The sequence below is a fragment of the Heterodontus francisci genome, chromosome 8 (genome assembly GCF_036365525.1).
Source record: "Heterodontus francisci isolate sHetFra1 chromosome 8, sHetFra1.hap1, whole genome shotgun sequence".
Lineage (NCBI taxonomy): Eukaryota > Metazoa > Chordata > Chondrichthyes > Heterodontiformes > Heterodontidae > Heterodontus > Heterodontus francisci.
In genome coordinates, this window is record NC_090378.1 from 83127865 (window position 1) to 83149079 (window position 21215).

The 21215-nt window shown below is 44.6% G+C and overlaps 1 protein-coding gene and 1 non-coding gene across 7 annotated transcripts in view; one reads left to right on the forward strand and one right to left on the reverse strand.

Annotated features, from left to right (window-relative positions):
- acot11a (acyl-CoA thioesterase 11a) overlaps positions 1-21215 on the forward strand; it is a 133189-nt gene that overhangs the window by 40541 nt on the left and 71433 nt on the right. For 5 of the 6 annotated variants that reach the window (XM_068037543.1, XM_068037541.1, XM_068037538.1 and 2 more), the window contains exons 2-5: positions 3689-3892; positions 15233-15302; positions 18049-18109; positions 18640-18741. In XM_068037543.1, the coding sequence (XP_067893644.1) occupies positions 3703-3892; positions 15233-15302; positions 18049-18109; positions 18640-18741 (423 nt within the window). In that variant the 5' untranslated portion in view covers positions 3689-3702. Of the gene's footprint in view, positions 1-3688; positions 3893-6843; positions 6994-15232; positions 15303-18048; positions 18110-18639; positions 18742-21215 lie in introns of those variants that run through there. The other variant, XM_068037544.1, reaches the window with a different exon arrangement.
- On the reverse strand, positions 20368-20441 carry trnai-aau (transfer RNA isoleucine (anticodon AAU)). Its single transcript has one exon. It is a non-coding gene; the product is annotated as a tRNA-Ile (tRNA).

Below are 21215 nucleotides of genomic sequence, written 5' to 3' on the forward strand. Positions count from 1 at the left end.
ATAGAAGTCAGTGAGTGTTTTTGCTGTTCATTATATTGCCTTGTATTTGATTTATTCTAGCTTCTTAAACCCCTCTTCCCTGTCTGCTCCACCCTCACCTCCGGCAAGACGTGCAAGGAGCTTATGGACTTCTTTGTCATTAAAATTGAGACCATCTGATCAGCTGCCTCTGCAGCTTCTCTCCCTTCCCTAAACCCACCAGGCTAAATTTCCTCTAGGATTCTCCCTGGCTTGGCCCAGAACTTGCATCTTTCTCTAGTTTCTTTCATATTTCCCCATCATAGAATCATAGACTGGTTACAGCACAGAAGGAGGCCATTCAACCCGTCAAGTCCCAGTCCCCCATAACCCTACCAATTTTTCACCTCCAGATGCTTTTCCAATTCCCCCTTGAAAGCCACAGTCGCATCTGCCTCCACCACCCTCTAAGGCAGTGCATTCCAGATCCTAACCACTTATTGTGTTTTAAAAAAAAATTTCTCATGTCATCTTTGGTTCTTTTGCTATTCATCTTAAATCTGTGTCCTCTTGTTCTAGGCCCCTCCATCAAAGGGAATAATTTCTCTCTATCTACTCTGTCACGACCCCTCATAATTTCGAACACATCTATCAAATCTCCTCTTAACCTTCACTTCTCCAATCTATCCTCGTAACTGAAGTTCCTCATTTCTGGAACCATTTTCATAAATCTTTTCTTCACCCTCTCTATAGCTTTCACATCCTTCCTAAACTGCAGCGCCCAGAATTGGACACAGTACTCCAGTTGAGGCCGAATCAGTGTTTTATAAAAGTACATCAAAACTCCCTTGCTTTTGTACTCTATGCCTTGATTTATAAATCCTGTATATGTTTTAACCACTTTTTAAACTTGTTCTGCCACCTTCAATAATTTTGTGCATAGATACCCCCAGATCTCCCTGTTTCATGTCCTTTCTGAGCTCATCCTGTCCATGAGGCCCACCTCCTGCTCCCTTGGCCCTATTCCCACTAAACTGCTGACCACCCAACTTCCTTTCTTGGCCCCCATTTTAGTTGATATTAATGGTTCTCACTGCTCGTTTACTCTTCCCCTCTCCTTCAAATCTGCTGACATCACCCCTCTCCTCCAAAAAACAAACGTTGTGTCCCTGCCTCATTGCCTCATCTCCAAATCTCCAAATCTCCAACCTCCCTTTCCTCTCCCAAGCCCGTACCATGCTTGTCTGCCAAACATGCCCATCTTTCCAGGAACTTCATGTTTTAATCTATCCAATCAGATTTCTGAACTTGCCACAGTACCAAAACAGCTCTTATCAATATCACAAATGACATCCCGTGTGACTATGATAAAGGTAAACTTTTCCTCCTCGTCCTTCTCGACCTGTCTGCAGCCTTTGACACTATGACCTCACCAACACGTTTTCACCGTCGTCCAGCTGGATGGGGCTATGCTCACCTTGTTCCATTCTTATCCAACCAATTGTAGCCAGAGAATCATCTGCAGTGGCTTCTCTTCCTGCTCCCGCACCATTACCTCTCTGTTTCCCCCCCCCCCCAAGGATCTATCCTTGACTCCCTTCTATTTCCCGCTGCCCCTCGGCGACATCATCCAAAAACGCAGCGTCAGCTTCCACATGTAAGTTGATGACACCGAGCACCACCACCCTGTCTTAACCCCTCCACTGACTTTAAATTGTCATACTGCTTGCCCAACATCCACTATTGAATGAAGAGAAATTTTCTCCAACTAAGTATTCAGAAGACCAAAATCATTGTCTTTGGTCACCGACACAAACTCCGTTCCCTAGCTATCGACTCCACCCCCTCCCTGGCAGAGGTCCAAGGCTAAACCAGACTATTCACAACTTTGGTGTTGTATTGAGCCCGAGTTGATCTTCCGACCACATATCTGCGCCATCATGAAGATTGCCTGTTGCCACCACTGCAACATTACCTGACTCCGGCTGTGCCTCAGCTCCTCTGCTGCTGAAACCTTCATCTATGCCTTTGTTACCTCTAGACTTGATTATTCCAAGGCATTCCTGGTCAGATTCCCACCTTCTACCCTCTTTAAACTTGAGCTTATCCAAATGTCTATGCACAAAGTTCTGTTCACCCACCACCCCTTGCTGACCTACATATACTTCTGGTTAGGCACTGCCTCAATTTTAAAATTCTCATCCTTGTTTTCAAATCCCTCCATGGCTTCGATCCTCCCTATCTCTGTAACCTCTTCCAGTCCCACAACCTTCTGAGATATCTGCGCTTCTCTAATTCTGGCCACTTGAGCATCCCTGATTTTAACACTTGAGAAGCTCAACACCATCTAGAACAAAGCAGCCTGCTTGAATGGCACCCCATTCACCACCTTCAACATTCACTCCTTACACCACCGACGCACAGTGGCAGCAGTGTGTACCATACACGAGATGCACTGCAGCAACTCACCAAGGCTGCTTCAACAGCACCTTCCATTCTTGTGACCTCTACTACCTAGAAGGACAAGAGTAGCAGACGCATGGGAACACCACCACCTGCAAGTTCCCCTCCATGTCTCACACCATCCTGACTTGGAACTATATCGCCGTTCCTTCTCTCTTGCTGGGTCAAAATCCTGCAACTTCCTCCCTAACAGCACTGTTGGTGTACCTACACCACATGGGCGATAGTGCTCACCACCACTTTCTCAAGGGCAGTTAGGGATGGGCGATAAATGCCAACGATGCTGAAATTCCATGAATGAATAAAAAAAAACACTCCATCAATGCTGGCCATCCCTTCAGTTGCCAAGGCCCTGAGCTCTGGAACTCCCTCCCTAACCCCCTGAGTCTTTCTACCTCTCTTTCGACCTATCAGATATTTCCTAAAACCTACCTCTTTGATCAAGCTTTTGGTCACCTTCTCATATCTCTTTATGTGGCTTGGTGTCAAATTTTGTTTGCTAACGCTCCTGTGAAGGGCCTTGGGACATTTTACTACATTAAAGGCCATGTATAAATACAAGTTTTTGTTATTTCTTCTTGTTATGTGGGCATTGCTGGCAAGGCCAGTATTTATTACCATCCCTAATTGCCCTTGAAAAGGTGGTAGTGAGCCTTTGCACTGAACCACTGCAATCCATGTGGTGAAGGTACTCCCACAGTGCTGTTATCAGCCAGAAACCCAAGCTAGTTTTAGTAATAAAAATATGATCTGGCATGTGGTCATTGCTCTTATTCCACCTAAACTGCAATTACGCCACTCATGATTGCTACTTGTAGCCATACAGTGCTGAAATCAAAGTAGTTTGCAGCTTCTCTTCCTTGAATTCATTCTTTCCCAAGACTTGTAAACTGTGGAATTCCTAACATTCCTCTATCTTCCTTTCCTCCAACAAGCTAACGGCTTGAAACCACCTGATTACCACCATTTCCTGATTTATCATCTTTTTCCCCACTAGTTTCAATCCTAGTTGTGTTGTGCACTTTAGGCCATAGCCCTTCACACAGATTTCTCAATTTAACAACTGCATAAGATTATGGCAAATAAAATTATATGGCTTTGAGCATGTGAACCTCCAAGTGCTGGTGCCCTCTGTCGCCGCTTAGAATTCATGTTTGTGGTCGACTGTTGTTGGGATCCTGAAGTACTGATCATTGTTGTGCATCATTACTAATCTGCATATTTTCCTGAAACCTAGTTGATCTTGCAAAATTTGCCCACTTCCTAGGATTTTTTTGATTAATGATGGCAGAGACCAAAGAACAGGAGAAATTCAAGGAGCCACTCTTTATTTTGGAAAACGGGGATGTGTACACAAATCCAACAGAAGTTAAAATGTGTCAGCTTATCCTGCCTTGTCACTCCAACCACCGTGGAGAGTTGAGTGCAGGGCAACTGCTGAAGTGGATGGACACGACAGCCTGCCTGTCTGGTAAGTTGCTTTATTTGCCAAATCCAATTTTGCAGAAGATCACATTGACTGCCTATAAAGGAAAAGGATAATTTTGAGTTAAATTGCTTATGAAATCACAGAAGATTTACAGCACAAGAACAGACCCATCAAACCTCTGCCCATATTTTCTGCACATAAGACACCTAGCTTAATCCAGGGCTCCTGCTTGTTCTTCATATCCTATTTCTTCTTCAAGAAATTATCTGATATTCTTTTTAAAGAATTTAGCGACTTTGCTTTGTGGTTTGTGGCAGAACATTTCTTATTCCAGGAAGCCCCTCTGTGTGTAAAACACAAAACTCCCTTTCAATTCTTTTTGTGATTATCTTAAATTTATGCTCTCTCGCCACCTAACAGAAATATTGTTATAATTTACCCTATCACAGATATCTTCAAGGTTAGGAAGAGTTATCAGGTCACCCCTTAAATTTACCACTCTACTTTCTCCAAACTCTCTTTGTTAACCCTCATCCCTGGAAACGTGCTCACGAGCATTTTCTGCACCTTTTCCATCGCTTTTATATCCTTGCTATTAATGGTATTCCTAAAACTGTACACAATAAAGTAAATGTGCCCTAAGGTCTTATACAAAATTTAACATTACCTCCTTACTTTTATCTTCTGTGCCTCTCGATAAGGATTCTGTTTGCCTTTTTTATGTCACAGTTTATTGATGCTGCTCCCTTGAATGACTTGTGTACTTTTGCACTTCAAGATCCTTCTTTTCTTCTACTTCATTTAAAATGTTGCCACTTATGGTGTGTTTCCTCGCCCTATTCTTACTTCCAAATGTATTATACTATATTTTTCTACATTGAACTGCATCTGCCTCCTATTTGACCATCCTGCCAGCCCACTCACTTGGGATTGACTTCTTCAATTTGAAGTTACTTCCTCAATTAAAATAGCACAATCTAGTTGACTTCATTAACTTTGCAATCAAACTGCCTAATTTTAAAGTAGCAAAATATGCATAGCCTCAGTTTCCCCAGCAGGTTTACAGTACACTGCCAACTCCTGTTCAGATCAAACTCATTTCCTTACCATCTGTCTCAGCAAAAATGCATTTTGTCACCATCAAACTGTTCACCGCATTATTTAAATACAGGCTTTATGGTTGTTATGATCTAGAATGCACTGGCCGAAGGAGTGGTGGAAGAAGATGCAATAGTAACTTTCAAAAGGGAATGGGGTATATACAATTTTTGTAGTTCATTGGGGAAAAGCAGGGAAGTGGGACTAATTGAATAGCTCGATCAACGAGCCGGCATAGGCAAGGTAGGCCAAATGGCCTCCTTCTGTACTGAACAATTCTTATGTGTGTTATCCCGTTTCTGGGGAACCTGCCATTTCATGTCCCTGACACCTGAAGCTGTTCAAATGATGCATGTCATGGGGTGGCTCATGATCTTTTCGTTTATGTGCAAGTCAAGGTTTGTCTGGTCTGGCCAATTTCAAGCATCAAAGTTGGGGGAAAATGCAATAACAACTGAGCAACATTATGTGCTTGGCCAGTAGCTCAATGGCATATGGAATTCACAATATGCACTGGCTCGCTGTCTTCCATTGCTCTCTTACAACCCTTCTCCCAGTGTTATGGTGCTGCATTCTAATGCTCTAGCACATTGCACCAGAGGTGTCTTGTATGTCTGATCAGATTCAATTGAGAAACTTTAGTTACTACTTTTATATTAAAAGTATTCATTTGAAATCTGCTAGCATTACAGTACAGAAAGCTTCCTGTTGGCAAGTTTTCCTTGAATTGCAAACTTCCAGCCGAGGCCCCTTGAGGTGAAGAGAACACCATTACCCAACCCCCACTCATGAGTGCTGTGCTGGAAATGCTGAGTTGCTAACTTTAGACGTTTAATCTGCAGCGCCACCTTTCCCAAAGAAATGCTCACTGACTACTGCAGCCAAGCAGTGCCTACAGATAATAGTAATACACAGCAGATCTGGCAGCCAGTGAAAGGAGGAAAGTTAGACTTGCGTCTTGGGTTATCACTTTTGCTTTTTCCAATTCTGATGTACATTCTCTTACCCGAAACATTTAACTTTCTCCTTGCAGATTTAAAAAATAATTGTCCTGGGAAGTAGGTGCCACTGGCAAGCCAGCATTTAGTGCCCATCCCTAGCTTCTGTGTGGCATGAAGAATCAACCACATGGTGTGGAACTGCGGTCATAGGAACATAGGAGCAGGAGGAGGCCATTCAGCCCATCGAGCCTGCTCTGCCATTCTAGATCACGGCTGATTGTCTCAACGCCATATTCCTGCACTATCCCCATATCCCTTGATGTCATTTGTAACTAGAAATCTATCGATCTCTGTTTTGAACTTTCCCAGTTACTGAGCTTCCACCACCCTCTCGGGCAGAGAATTCCAAAGATTCACCACTCTCTGAGTGAAGAAGTTCCTCCTCATCTCAGTCCTAAATGGCTTGCCCTTTATTCTGAGATTGTGTTCCCTGGTTCTAGAATCCACAGCCAGGGGGTTCTTTCTGCATCTGCCTGTCTATCCCTTTAAGAATGTTGTAAGTTTCTATGAGGAATGTCAGGGTCCTTTTCTTGAAAGATATTATGACAATCCAGCAGCTTTCAGGGTTATTTTCCGGTGCTGCCCCCACCAACCCCCCCCCCACCCCCCTCCGCACCACCACTGACTGCCATAGACCAGTCAGTCGACATATTGAGAGCATTTTCTGTTTTTATTCCTTACTTTCAGCATTTGCCATTTTTATCTATTTATTTCCACCAATGTTAAAATGGTTTGAGTTTTATGTTGCTTCTTATGTTACACAGAACCACTTCAAATAGAAGATTGCATTTGCTTTGGCTGCTGATGCTATGGGATCCACTCAGCTTACATTGCAAGGGTGGATCCCAGAACACTGACTGCATTAGATAAGCAAGTGCACATGTTTGAAAAGATCGTAACCATTACTTTGTTTTCGAGCAGCAGATCATATTTGAATGCTGGGTGAAGTCTGTACAGCCAGGTTGTATGGGGTAGCTGTTCACTGCCGTGACTTGCCTTTCTGGAGTTCCACTAACATAAAAAATATTCTAAGACACTTGACAGGTGAGAAAGAGGAGTAGATCATTGAGCCTTTGGGGGAGGGAGTTAGCAGAGGTGACTGGAAGTTTGGTTTTGAGAAGCCTTTTAAAGGCTAGATATGGGGTAAAGAGGTGCAGAGATTTCTTGAGAGTAGAACCGGGATCTCTGCTGGTAATAGTGAAGCAGATGCAGAGTGGAATGCACAGGAGGACAAAGACAGCAAACCAGAGGGCACAGAAGGAATATAAGGCTGGAGGTACCAGAGCTAGGTTGAGGCAAGGCTGTGAAGAGTATTGTAGATGCAAGTTTAAGTTTGATATGTTGAGGGATATGGCATCAGTGTGGGTCAGTGAGAACAGGGTGGTAAGTGGACAGGACTTGATACAGGTGTGGGTAGCAGAGATTTGGATGATTGAAAGTTTATGGTGGTTTGAGGTTAGAGGAACAACAAGGACAATTGTGTTGGGAATGTTGACTAGAGATGGTGAAGATGTGGCAGTGTGAGTCAGGTAAGAGCAGTGGTAGGCAATGTTGCAAAGGTTGTAGGTAAATAGGATATCATTCAGCTGTGGATCCTCGGAGCAGACTTGGAGGGCGGAGTTCCAGAGCGGTAAGTATATAAAAAAACTTACCTCGGGGATTCTCGGAGCAGACTCGGAGGGCGGAGTTCCAGAGCGGTAAGTATATAAAAAAACTTACCTCGGGGATTCTCGGAGCAGACTCGGAGGGCGGAGTTCCAGAGCGGTAAGTATACAGAGTAAGTTACCTCGGGTGGGGAAAAAAAACTGAAAAAGTGACGTCACAGGAAAGTTGTGACCTGATTGGCTGATAGGGAATCTGTACCGAATTTGAAAATAAAACTGATAAAAATTGATTAAAACACTAATTAACTAATTAATAAGTAGAGTAACTAAACCAGAGGGAGGAGATTACTGTATTTAGATAGCATTTAATATTTATTGTAGAAATCTAGCACTAGGGACCACATAGTGAAGTCTATCATAATTTAGTAAGGATTTAATAAGTATTTATTTATTTTATATCAATTAACTAATTAGTGATAGAAATGTCAGTTAGAGGGGTGACGTGCTTCACCTGTGAGATGTGGGAAGTCCGTGACGCTTCCAGCGTTCCGGACGACGACATCTGCAGGAAGTGTACCCAGTTGCAGCTCCTCACAGACCGCATGGATCGGTTGGAGCGGCAACTGGATGCACTTAGGAGCATGCAGGTGGCGGAAAGTGTCATAGACAGGAGTTTTAGAGAAGTGGTTACACCCAAGGTGCAGGCAGATAGATGGGTGACCGCTAGAAGGGGCAGGCAGTCAGTGCAGGAATCCCCTGTGGCGATCCCCCTCTCTAACAAGTATACCGTTTTGAATACTGTAGGGGGGGGTGGCCTATCAGGGGAAAACAGCAGCAGCCAGAGCAGTGGCACCACAGCTGGCACTGTTGTTCAGCAGGGAGGGACAAAGCGCAGAAGAGCAATAGTTATAGGGGACTCTATAGTCAGGGGCACAGATAGGCACTTCTGTGGACGTGAAAGAGACTCCAGGAAGGTATGTTGCCTCCCTGGTGCCAGGGTCAAGGATGTCTCTGAACGGACAGAGGGCATTCTGAAGGGGGAGTGTGAACAGCCAGAGGTTGTGGTACACATTGGTACCAATGACATAGGCAGGAAGAGTGATGAGGTCCTGCAGGGGGAGTTTAGGGAGTTAGGTAGTAAGTTAAAAAACAGGACCTCTGAGGTTGTAATCTCTGGATTACTCCCTGTGCCACGTGCCAGTGAGGCTAGAAATAGGAAGATAGTGCAGCTAAACACGTGGCTGAGCAGCTGGTGTAGAAGGGAGGGTTTCAGATATCTGGACCATTGGGTTCTCTTCAGGGACAGATGGGACCTGTACAAGAAGGACGGGTTGCATCTAAACTGGAAGGGCACCAATATCCTGGCTGCAAGGTTTGCTAGCGTCACTCGGGAGGGTTTAAACTAGTGTGGCAGGGGGGTGGGAACCAGAGCAGTAGGACAGCTAGTGAAGTAAATGAGGAGGACATAGTAAATAAGGCCAGTAGGACTAAGAGGAAGAGCAGGCAGGGAGATGTTGCTGAGCACAGCGGGACTGGTGGTCTGAAGTGCATTTGTTTCAATGCGAGAAGTATAACAGGTAAGGCAGATGAACTTAGAGCTTGGATTAGTACTTGGAAATATGATGTTGTTGCTATTACAGAGGGAAGGGCAGGATTGGCAGCTAAATGTTCCAGGCTTTAGAAGCTTCAGGTGGGATAGAGGGGGATGTAAAAGGGGTGTGGGAGTTGCATTACTGGTTAAGGAGAATATCACAGCTGTACTGCGGGAGGACACCTCAGAGAGGTCATGCAGCGAGGCAATACGGGTGGAGCTCAGGAATAGAAAGGGTGCAGTCACGATGTTGGGGGTTTACTACAGGCCTCCCAACAGCCAGCGGGAGGTAGAGGACCAGATATGTAGACAGATTTTGGAAAGATGTAAAGGTAACAGGGTTGTAGTGGTGGGTGATTTTAACTTCCCCAATATTGACTGGGACTCACTTAGTGCTAGGGGCTTGGATGGGGCAGAATTTGTGAGGAGCATCCAGGAGGGCTTCTTGAAACAGTATGTAGATAGTCCAACTAGGGATGGGGCCATTCTGGACCTGGTATTGGGGAATGAGCCCGGCCAGGTGGTCGAAGTTTCGGTGGGGGAGCATTTCGGGAGCAGTGACCATAATTCCATATGTTTTAAGGTACTTGTGGATAAGGATAAGAGTAGTCCTCGGGTGAAGGTGCTAAATTGGGGGAAGGCTAATTATAACAATATTAGGCAGGAACTGAAGAATTTAGATTGGGGGCGGCTGTTTGAGGGTAAATCAACATCTGACATGTGGGAGTCTTTCGAACGTCAGCTAATTAGAATCCAGGACCAGCATGTTCCTGTGAGGAAGAAAGACAAGTTTGGCAAGTTTCGGGAAGCTTGGATAACACGGGATATTGTGAGCCTCGTCAAAAAGAAAAAGGAAGCATTCATAAGGGCTAGAAGGCTAGGAACAGATGAAGCACTTGAGGAATATAAAGACAGTAGGAAGGAACTTAAGCAAGGAGTTAGGAGGGCTAAAAGGGGTCATGAAAAGTCATTGGCAAACAGGATTAAGGAAAATGCCAAGGCTTTTTAGACATATATAAAGAGCAAGAGGGTAACCAGGGAAAGGGTTGGCCCACTCAAGGACAGATATGGGAATCTATGCGTGGAGCCAGACGAAATGGGTGAGGTGCTAAATGAGTTCTTTGCATCAGTATTCACCAAGGAGAAGGACTTGGTGGATGATGAGCCTAGAGAAGGGAGTGCAGATAGTCTCAGTCATCTCATTATCAAAAAGGAGGAGGTGTTGGGTGTCTTGCAAAGCATTAAGGTAGATAAGTCCCCAGGGCCTGATGGGATCTACCCCAGAATACTGAGGGAGGCAAGGGAAGAAATTTCTGGGGCCTTGACAGAAATCTTTGCATCCTCATTGGCTACAGGTGAGGTCCCAGAGGACTGGAGAATAGCCAATGTTGTTCCTTTGTTTAAGAAGGGTGGTAAGGATAATCCAGGAAATTATAGGCCGGTGAGCCTTACGTCAGTGGTAGCGAAACTATTAGAGAGGATTCTTCGGGACAGGATTCACTCCCATTTGGAAACAAACAAACTTATTAGCAAGAGACAGCATGGTTTTGTGAAGGGGAGGTTGTGTCTTACTAATTTGATTGAGTTTTTTGAGGAAGTGACGAAGATGATTGATGAGGGAAGGGCGGTGGATGTTGTCTATATGGACTTTAGTAAAGACTTTGACAAGGTCCCGCATGGCAGACTGGTGCAAAAGGTGAAGTCACACGGGATCAGAGGTGAGCTGGCAAGATTGATACAGAACTGGCTCAGTCACAGAAGACAGAGGGTAACAGTGGATGGGTGTTTTTCTGAATGGAGGGATGTGACTAGTGGTGTTCCGCAGGGATCAGTGCTGGGACCTTTGCTGTTTGTAGTATATATAAATGATTTGGAGGAAAATGTAGCTGGTCTGATTAGTAAGTTTGCGGACGACACAAAGGTTGGTGGAGTTGCGGATAATGATGAGGATTGTCAGAGGATACAGCAGGATATAGATCGGTTGGAGACTTGGGCGGAGAAATGGCAGATGGAGTTTCATCCGGACAAATGTGAGGTAATGCATTTTGGAAGGTATAATGCAGGTGGGAAGTATACAGTAAATGGCAGAACCCTTAGGAGTGTTGACAGGCAGAGAGATCTGGGCATACAGGTCCACAGGTCACTGAAAGTGGCAACGCAGGTGGATAAGGTAGTCAAGAAGGCATACGGCATGCTTGCCTTCATCGGTCGGGGCATGGAGTATAAAAATTGGCAAGTCATGTTGCAGCTGTACAGAACCTTAGTTAGGCCACACTTAGAATATTGCATGCAATTCTGGTTGCCACACTACCAGAAGGACGTGGAGGCTTTGGAGAGGGTACAGAGGAGGTTTACCAGGATGTTGACTGGTCTGGAGGGCATTAGCTATGAGGAGAGGTTGGAAAAACTCGGATTGTTTTCACTGGAACGACGGAGTTGGAGGGGCGACATGATAGAGGTTTACAAAGTTATAAGCGGCATGGACAGAGTGGATAGTCAGAAGCTTTTTCCCAGGGTGGAAGAGTCAGTTACTAGGGGACATAGGTTTAAGGTGAGAGGGGCAAAGTTTAGAGGGGATGTGCAAGGCAAGTTCTTTACACAGAGGGTGGTGAGTGCCTGGAACTTGCTGCCAGGGGAGGTGGTGGAAGCAGATACGATAGCGACATTTAAGAGACATCTTGACAAATATATGAATAGGAAGGGAATAGAGGGATACGGACCCCGGAAGTGCAGAAGGTTTTAGTTTAGACAGGCATCAAGATCGGCGCAGGCTTGGAGGGCCTAATGGCCTGTTCCTGTGCTGTACTGTTCTTTGTTCTTTGTGGGCCGAGCAGAGTGCCGAGGCTATTTTAGCTCGACTACATGGAGGAAGGGAAAGTAAACATCTACCTTCTTTCAGGTTCTTGGGGGTCTCCAGTTTGTAAATTGTTAATCCTTATGCAGGTAGTGAATATCTTGATAAAGCAACGTATATATGTCAAGGAAGTAGTCCTCTTTGTTCATGGAGGAGTATCTGATGCAATGTGTTAGACACTGCCCTGTTACCTGTTGGGATATTAGTTTTTTATTCAACCTCAGCTGATGGGATGAGGTTTCTTTTGATGACTGGCTGTAATGATCTTAGATGAAATTAAGTCTCAAACTAGCTCTTCATATATATTTGTTCACATGACAAAACGGCACCCAAATTTAGCTGCAAATGATCAATCTTGTTCAGAGAGGCTGCAGGATGTCTGATGTGGGAAACAGAAAATGTCACATTACAGAGTGCTATTCTGAGACAATTGTTGAGAAGAGTAGATTGAATTGCAACACAAGCAAGTTTTTTCTAGTAAATTAATCTCCAGGTCTTGACATTTACTGTGCAGTTGACTGTGCTATACCTAACCTGGGAGTGCTTGAAGTTGATACTGGATGCATGAAATGGGAAAATGCTCCATTTTCCAGAACTAATGTCAAAAGTATTAAACTTAATTTACTTGTTTGTAAAAATTTCCTTCCTCTCGTACCATACTGCAATTCAGTTCCTCCGAAGCAGAATATGGGGACCTGTGCATCAAAATGTTAAGCAAACCAGAAACCTTGTAGAGATTAGTTTATTAGAAATGGCTGGGAGTGTGTTACTGATCAGTCATTGTATAAGTGGCTTGATTTCTATTTTGTCTTTGGATGCCACCATCGTGCTACACCTTTAATACGTAGCCACCCATATCAAAGCTGTATGGCATAAATGTAAATTATCTCACACCATGGTGAGTCTTTGGCTGATAACTGACTCTCCCAACCTCTTTAGTTTTGCTCTTGCATTCTGACCTTATCCAGGCCAGCAGACTTTTATATGGCCCCAAACACTCCTTTCAGGTGAAGCAGCGATTTACTTGTACTTCTTTCAATGTAATATACTGTATTCGCTGCTCACAGTGTGGTCTCCTCTGCATTGGGGAGACCAAGCGCAAACTGGGTGACCGCTTTGCGGAACATCTCCGCTCAGTCCGCAAGCAGGACCCTGAGCTTCCGGTTGCTTGCCATTTCAACACTCCCCCCTGCTCTCATGCTCACATCTCTGTCCTGGGATTACTGCAGTGTTCCAGTGAACATCAACGCAAGCTCGAGGAACAGCATCTCATCTACCGATTAGGCATACTACAGCCTGCCGGACTGAACATTGAATTCAATAATTTCAGAGCATGACAGTCCCCCATTTTACTTTCATTTTTAGTTATTTTTTCTTCCTTTTTTTTACATTCTTTTTTACATTTTTTACAATCTTTTTTTGCATTTATTTCATTTCATCTTAGTTTGTTCAGTTTGCTTACCCACTGTTTTTTTCAGGTTTTTTTTCAGGTTTGCACTTGCTGCTGTTCAATATTCAGTGTATTAATACCTAATCTGTACTATTGCTTTGTCTTTCAACACACCATTAACATATTGTTTGCCTTTGCTCCGTGACCTTTTGGTCAGCTATGTGGCCTGGTCTAATCTCGACCTCCTTTGTTATCTCTTGCCCCACCCCCACCTCACCTACTTATAACCTGTGACTTTTCTAATATTTGTTAGTTCCGAAGAAGGGTCACTGACCCGAAATGTTAACTCTGCTTCCCTTTTCACAGATGCTGCCAGACCTGCTGAGTGGTTCCAGCATTTCTTGTTTTTATTTCAGATTTCCAGCATCCGCAGTATTTTGCTTTTATTTTAGACTTTTATATGGGGGGCCTTCATACTAATAACTGTGATGATGTGATAAGATAATTAACTAATTTATAACCTTAGCAGTGTTACTACTAATGTCGATATCTTGACAGCTTAGTGCACAAAATTCTTATTTGCAAACATTAGCTACCACTTCATCTGCTTGGGAATCACAAGTTCATTACCTCCCCAAGGAGATTTTAGACCTTCTCATTTCTGGGATGCCGTGCTCCGAAAAGCTCTTGTGGCATCTGGAGTCAAGCTATGGTTGTTCGGTGGAGATGCAGCATTTTGTTGCAGGATAATATTGGCGCAGTGGTTAGCACCGCAGCCTCACAGCTCCAGCGACCCGGGTTCAATTCTGGGTACTGCCTGTGTGGAGTTTGCAAGTTCTCCCTGTGTCTGCGTGGGTTTCCTCCGGGTGCTCCGGTTTCCTCCCACAGCCAAAAGACTTGCTGGTTGATAGGTAAATTGGCCATTATAAATTGCCCCTAGTATAGGTAGGTGGAAGTGGAGTATAGGGACAGGTGAGGATGTGGTAGGAATATGGGATTAAGTGTAGGATTAGTATAAATGGGTGGTTAATGGTCGGCACAGACTCGGTGGGCCGAAGGGCCTGTTTCAGTGCTGTATCTCTAAATCAAATCAATAAATCAAATTCCGACAAAAGGTGAAGGGCTGGATTTTGTGCTGGAGTTGGGGCTTTAAAGGGACAGGGATCCTGCCTCCAAGAACTGCCAAAGGGCCAGCAACTCAGCAGTATCGGCAGCGCCACTGGGAGCAGTGGCCACTGTCGGTACTGCAGAGGCCTCAGACCCAGGCCCAGCGCTAAAACCCCGGAAAAGAGTTTGGTGAGACTGGGTCGCCGGAGCAAGTCCTGAAGGCCCCGACAAGGGGGTAGGTGGTCATGCAGTCCAGGGGGAGGGGCTCACGGGGTAAAGTTTTTCCCGGTGGGGGTCCTCCATGGGCCACAAACTGCCCACAAAGGAGAGACACACCCCCCCCCCAAACTCACAGGGAGGGTGCCTCTTTTTACAAGGCATCCTCTTCGTACGGCGGAGCCCTCTCTCCCCCCCTCCCCCACCCCCCTGCCACTGGTAAGGTCCCAGTGGCGGCAGGAAGAGGCCCTCAATTGGCCTCTGCGCGGGAAGGTCATCATCAGCCTATCCCACCCCCGCGAAGATCACTGGACGATGGGGAGGCGACAGGTCCTCCGCCCCGCCACCCCTCTGCCACCTGTCGCGATACTGTATGCCCCCGCCTCTGACCCTGCCTCAAGGGACCTCACAAAATCCCGGCTGAAGTGTTTTATCTTTAGGCTTTAAATATAATATATCTCGATGTAATGTTATTTCTCCTTTTCCTTCTATTTCCGCCACACATCCCCCGCCGCCTGAAGCGGAAAGGCATGCAAACTGCCCCTGTGTTACTGCCTCAGTGGATGACATTGACTTTGAGCATACGCTCAGGTAATGATTTCACCTGCCTCTATCTTAATATGTCTATGATTGGGTTCCTATAATTGTGGGAAACTGTGACTTGTTTTAAAATGCCTGAATATAATGTGCCACCATTAGGCCTGTACAAGTTTATACTTACACCTTTCGGAATGAACAGTGCATCAGCCACATTCGAGCAGCTGGTGGATTCAGTTGTGATTGGGGTTGCGGTTACACCTTTACATATGTCTCTGAGTTAGGGCTCACCCAGGAGAGCAATTTAAGACACAAGAGCTGAAAGGTCAGAAAGGCCGAAATGTCTAACACCCCCAACCAAGCTGATGAGCAGTCCAAGGATTTGCATGCACTTGCTGTTCTCTGTCAGGAGCTGGGCAAAGAAGATTTTGTGGTGCCAGCATGAGGTGTGGAGTACATGTATGAGCAGTCTGCTAGTGACTTTATAAAGTGAGTAATTCTGACTCATGGCTCCTATTGCTGTGAAAGGTTCTAACGCAGCTTTCAGTGTAGATGAACTGCTGTTGGTGTGTGTAGATTTTGTACATTAGCATTTCAGTAGTTCATTCCACACCCAAGAGTAAGGTATGAATTGGGTGAGTTACGGCATGATCTATGAATGCCTTAAAATAAGATTTGAGCCTTAATAACTGATCCTAATTTAAATTGTTCAACAGTTATATGATAAGTATATAATTATAACTCTGTGTACAAATTGGCTGCCACATTTCCTTATTTTACAACAGCAACTACACTTCAAAATACTTCATTGATGTAAAGTGTTTGGGGACATACTGAGGTTGTGAAAGGTGCAATATAAATGCAAGTCTTTTTTTCTTTCAGCTGGGTTGTTCAGTGTGTTTTAGGTTCATGAGGTAGCTGAAAGTTGCACAGTTTGGTATTGACAAATATGGTGAGCTTGATTGTCATTATGTTAAAGAATTTCCATGTAATATATTTTTAGTAAATCTGCATAGTGTGAAGCATACATTATATGGCAACATATTGTTAAACTGTTTTTGTTACGTTAGATTTCCTAGTATTGCTCATGGCAAGTTGGAACATGAGGCCTCTCTGTTGCCTGTTCGATTGTGTTCATTCCCCTTTGTCTCGCTTTTACGCATTTGTGTTTGTCTTCCTTTTTCTTCTGACTCCCTGCTGTTCTGGTTCTTCTTTGTTTTTGCTTATATTCTGGATGGTAGATGATGATGGGTGGTACAGAGATCAGAGTTGGTAATAGCAAGTGTGGGGGAGTAGTTAAAAGTGGGTAGAGGCAACACATCCAAGAATAGGGTAGGAGAGCATGGGACTAGGAGGCATTTTAGCAGAGAAGAGAGAAACTGGGCATGTAGCAGGAAAGAGCAGGACCAGGGATGACTGTGGCATTGGAGGTAAAAACCATGAAGGTAGTTGGTCGAGATTGAGCAGAGCTAGTTGGTTGGAGGTTGATATGGCCACAATGCTACTTGAAAGTCGTCTTGTGAGAGTTAGAAATGGTTGAGTACAAACACGAGCTATCAGTCAGTCTGCGAATCACAAGTTTGTTGCCTCGAGTTTTCTTTTTGAAACGGCAGCAATGATTTAGGATAGAATGGAATGCTATTTTAGTGGATGGGTGAGAGTGGCTTTACAATTTGATATATTTTATTACATTTTTGAAAGCGACCTTTAATCATTTAAAATAAGGTCGGATTACAAAATAATTAAAATGCTATAGCTTTGGAAAATTGATTTACTTGAAGTGCAGGCTGTCCTTTGCAGCTTTAGCTACATTTAGCTTCTGGCCTGCATCACCGGCCTCTCACCCCCACTGTATGGTCTTCAGGTCTTTAGTCGTACTTCAGTTTTCAATGACTAAACTTGCAGTCTCTCAACCTCACTCAGTAATCATAGTTGCTTTGGCCAGACTTCACTTTTGAAATGCTGCCTGCCATCTAACTTTTGGGGGAGTAGGAGATGACAGGCCGGGATTCCAAAAGTGCAGCTAACAACACTCAAGATTATTAAGTTGGGTTGCAAAGCTGCAAGTTCAGTAATTCAAAGCTAAAGTGTGGCTCAAGAAAGAAAGAAATATATGGTGCCTTTCACAACCTCAGGATGGGAAAGCACTTTGCAACCAGTGTTTTGAAGTGTGGACACTGTTGTAATGTAGGAAACACAGCAGCCATTTTACACATAGCAAGATCCTTCAATTCACAATGGTCAGGTCAGCTGTTTTAGTGATGTTGGTTGAGGGATAACTATTGGCCAGACACCAAAGAGAACTCCCTGCTCTTCTTCCAAAATAGTACTATGAAAATTGAACCTTCTGACTCAGGCAAAAGTGCTACCACTGAGCCAGGACTGACACCTGCAGTTTTGTGGATAGCGGGGGCAAGAGGCCATGGGATTGGCAGAGAGAAGCAGCAGGCACTGGACAGATTGGAGAGTGGGAATGACTGTTAGGCCTGATACACCATGAACAGGCTCAATGGTAGAATAGCCAAGTTAGCGACACTAGAAAAGGAATCCTCTAAATGAAAAATAAGATTTCCCTGAAAGAAGAGAAAATTGGGTAAAGAGAAAATTGGGTTAAAGGAAAATGGCAGACCAGGGCAACTCACACGCAGTGGCACATGGTGTTGGGAGAATTGGTAGGTATGGTTAATGGTAAGTATATGGATTAACAGTAATTTAAACTGGCATTATGAAATGTCACAAGAAATGTGACAAAAAGTTAGTGTGACAACAGGAAATTCTGAACGTTTTCATTTTCTTCCAGCGTTGGGCAAGTGGTAAACATCAAAGCAAAAGTGAATCGTGCCTTTAACACAAGCCTGGAGGTCAGAACCTTAGTCTCTACTATGAGTTTCATTAACTCAATAGGGTAACAAATCTTAAAACACAACTATTTCAAATGTACTGTAATAACTTAAAATTGCAAAAATGTAAGACTTTTTCTCCTGCTCCAATTTTTCCTCCATGCCCTACTGAAGATGTTGACTTATCCTGGGTCACAGTTCCACAATTGCCTGCAGTTCTCTGGCACCTCACTGGTGTTTTAGACTGCATACCAGGTGCCAGCAGGCTATTTGTCCATAGACAATGCTGCAGCCAAGCTCAATCCTGTCCTTCCCCATTCCCTCCTCATCTACAGTTTGAGATGAGAACCCAGAGCAGTGATTGTTTCACAGTCCCAAAGGCATTGAAGCCATAGCTCAGTATCACAACAGTCAGAGCATTAACCTTGAACCATGGGGAGGAAGAGCATTTGATGTTAAAATGTGCTAATGGACATCCAGTTTGGGTGGGGTTTGCGTTGTTGGATCATGCTGTCTAGATTGGTTCATTTAAAAAGTAACTCTTTTCCTAGGTTGGAGTTATAATCACTTGTGAAGATCCCTTACGTGGGACACAGTGGAACGTGTGTAATGCGTATGCTACATTTGTGGCAAAGGGAACAGGACTTGGAAAGGTAAGAGTGTGAAATTGTTAGATTTACAGGTTATGCTGCATCTAATTATCTACTCTGATTTTATTTTAACCTGCCAAACTGTTATTTAGACTGAATTGCCTACTGTAGAAACTCTAATTGGATTGAGTATCTAAGGAAGTTTATTTGCTTTTGCTCTGACCAGTGAATGAGCAATTTAGGAGTAAAATCAGAGGACACTTTTTCACACAAATGGAAATGGAAAATCTGTAACTCTCCCCCAAAAGACTGTAGATGCTCTGTGAGGTTGAAAAACTGTGAACTCTGTTTTTGACAGCAAGAAGCTTTAGTCAGGGTGTGTAGGTTGCAAGCTGAGTGTGGAGATTCGAGTTTGGTGAGTCGGGATTTTAAGTGTTGTTATCTTTATAAAAGACTGGTCTGCAGTTGGCATTTAACTGGGATTTACCCTCTAGTTTAAAGTAGGGTTAAGAAAGTAAAGTAAGTTTCTTACAATCTTAGGCAGGGATGAACAGGCTCTACTGCAGAGTAGCTGATTTGTTAAATAGCTGGCCAGTCTAATCTGGTTGCTGCAGTTTCAGCTTCAAAAGATAGAAATACAGAGGTCTGGGTACAGCCTGCAAACAGAGTGCAGTTTGCAAGCTGAGTGTGGAGATTCGAGTTTGGTGAGTAGCGAGTTCGGTGAAGGGAGGAGGAGGTGCTCCATTTTCTACATTTTTTTCTACTTTTTTAACCCTCCAGTATTTGGTTCTTGCTTCGGTGCAGTGGAAGGAGCTGTTTGGTGAGTACCTGGTAAGCTATTCCACTTAAAATAAATAGTCTGTAAAGTTAAGGTATGGCAGGGCAGCTCTGCTGAGTAGAATGTACCGTCAGTGGCACGTAGGAAGCCATGGAAGACCATGTGTCCTAGACAGGCACATCTGCAGGAAGTGTCACCGGCTGCGGAGGCTTGAGCTCCGGGTTTCGGAACTTGAGGGGCGGTTGGAGTCACTGTTGTGCATCTGTGAGGCAGAGAACTATGTGGTCGCACGGTTAGGGAGGTCGCGACATCGCAGGTTAGGAGCCTGCAGGTAGCTAGGGAATGGGTGACTGCCAAGCAGTCTAAGAGAACCAGGCAGCTATTGCAGGAGTCCCCGGATATGATCTCACTGGCTAATTGGTTTTCCATTTTGAATACTGGTGAGGGTGATGGTTCCTCAGAGGAGTGCAGTCAGAGCCAAGTTTGTGGCACCACAATTGGCTCAGCTGCACAGGAAAGGAGAAGAAGAATGGAAGAGCAGTAGTGATAAGGATTTGTTATTTATTTTTATTTAGAGATACAGCACTGAAACAGGCCCCTCGGTCCACCGAGTCTGTGCCGACCAACAACCACCCATTTATACTAATCCTACATTAATCCCATATTCCCTACTACATCCCCACCATTCTGCTACCACCTACCTACACTAGGGGCAATTTACAATGGCCAATTTACCTACCAACCTGCAAGTCTTTGGCTGTGGGAGGAAACCGGAGCACCCGGAGGAAACCCACGCAGTCACAGGGAGAACTTGCAAACTCCGCACAGGCAGTACCCAGAATCGAACCCGGGTCCCTGGAGCTGTGAGGCTGCGGTGCTAACCACTACGCCACTGTGCCGCCCTAAACAAATGGCCCATACGGGGATCGAATCCGTGACCTTGGCGTTATTAGCACCACGCTCTAACCAACTGAGCTAACCGGCCACCACATTTAGGGGAACAGTTAGGCATTTCTGCAGCAGTAAACGTGACTCCAGGATGATGTGTTGCCTCTCTGGTGCCAGGGTCAAGGATGTCACGGAGCGGCTGCAGGACATTCTTCTGGGGGAGGGTGACCAGCCAGAGGTCATGGTCCACATTGGTACCAATGACATAGGTAAGAAGGGGAATGAGGTCCCGAAAGCAGATGTTAGGGAGCGAGCAAGGAGATTAAAAAGCAGGACCTCAAAAGCAGTAATCTCAGGATTACTCCCAGTCCCACGTGCAAGTAAGCAAAGGAATAGGAGAATTGAGTGATTGAACACGTGACTGGAGAACTGGTGTAGGAGGGAGGACATCAGATTTCTGAGACATTGGGACCAGTTCTGGGGAAGGTGCTACCTGTGCAAGATAGACAGGTTGCATCATAGCAGGACTGGGATGAATATCCTTGCAGGGAGATTTGCTAGTGCTGTTGGGGAGAGTTTAAACTAAATTGTCAGGGGGATGGGAAACTGAGAGGGAGCTCAGATTGGAGGTAAGTAAAACTGGTAACTTATCAGGGGTGTGGGAACCAGGAACAAGTATCAGAGGAACACCAAGGTGCACAGAATACTGGAGGAGAGAGATAGTACGAGAATAGGGAATAGTACGTTATTAGGTGGGGTCAGAGTAAGGGAGAAAGTAATAAAGTTTGAATCAGGGTTAATGTGCATGTATGTGAATGCACGGAGTGTGATTAATAAGACTGGTGAGGTACAGGTGCAGATTGCCTTGTGG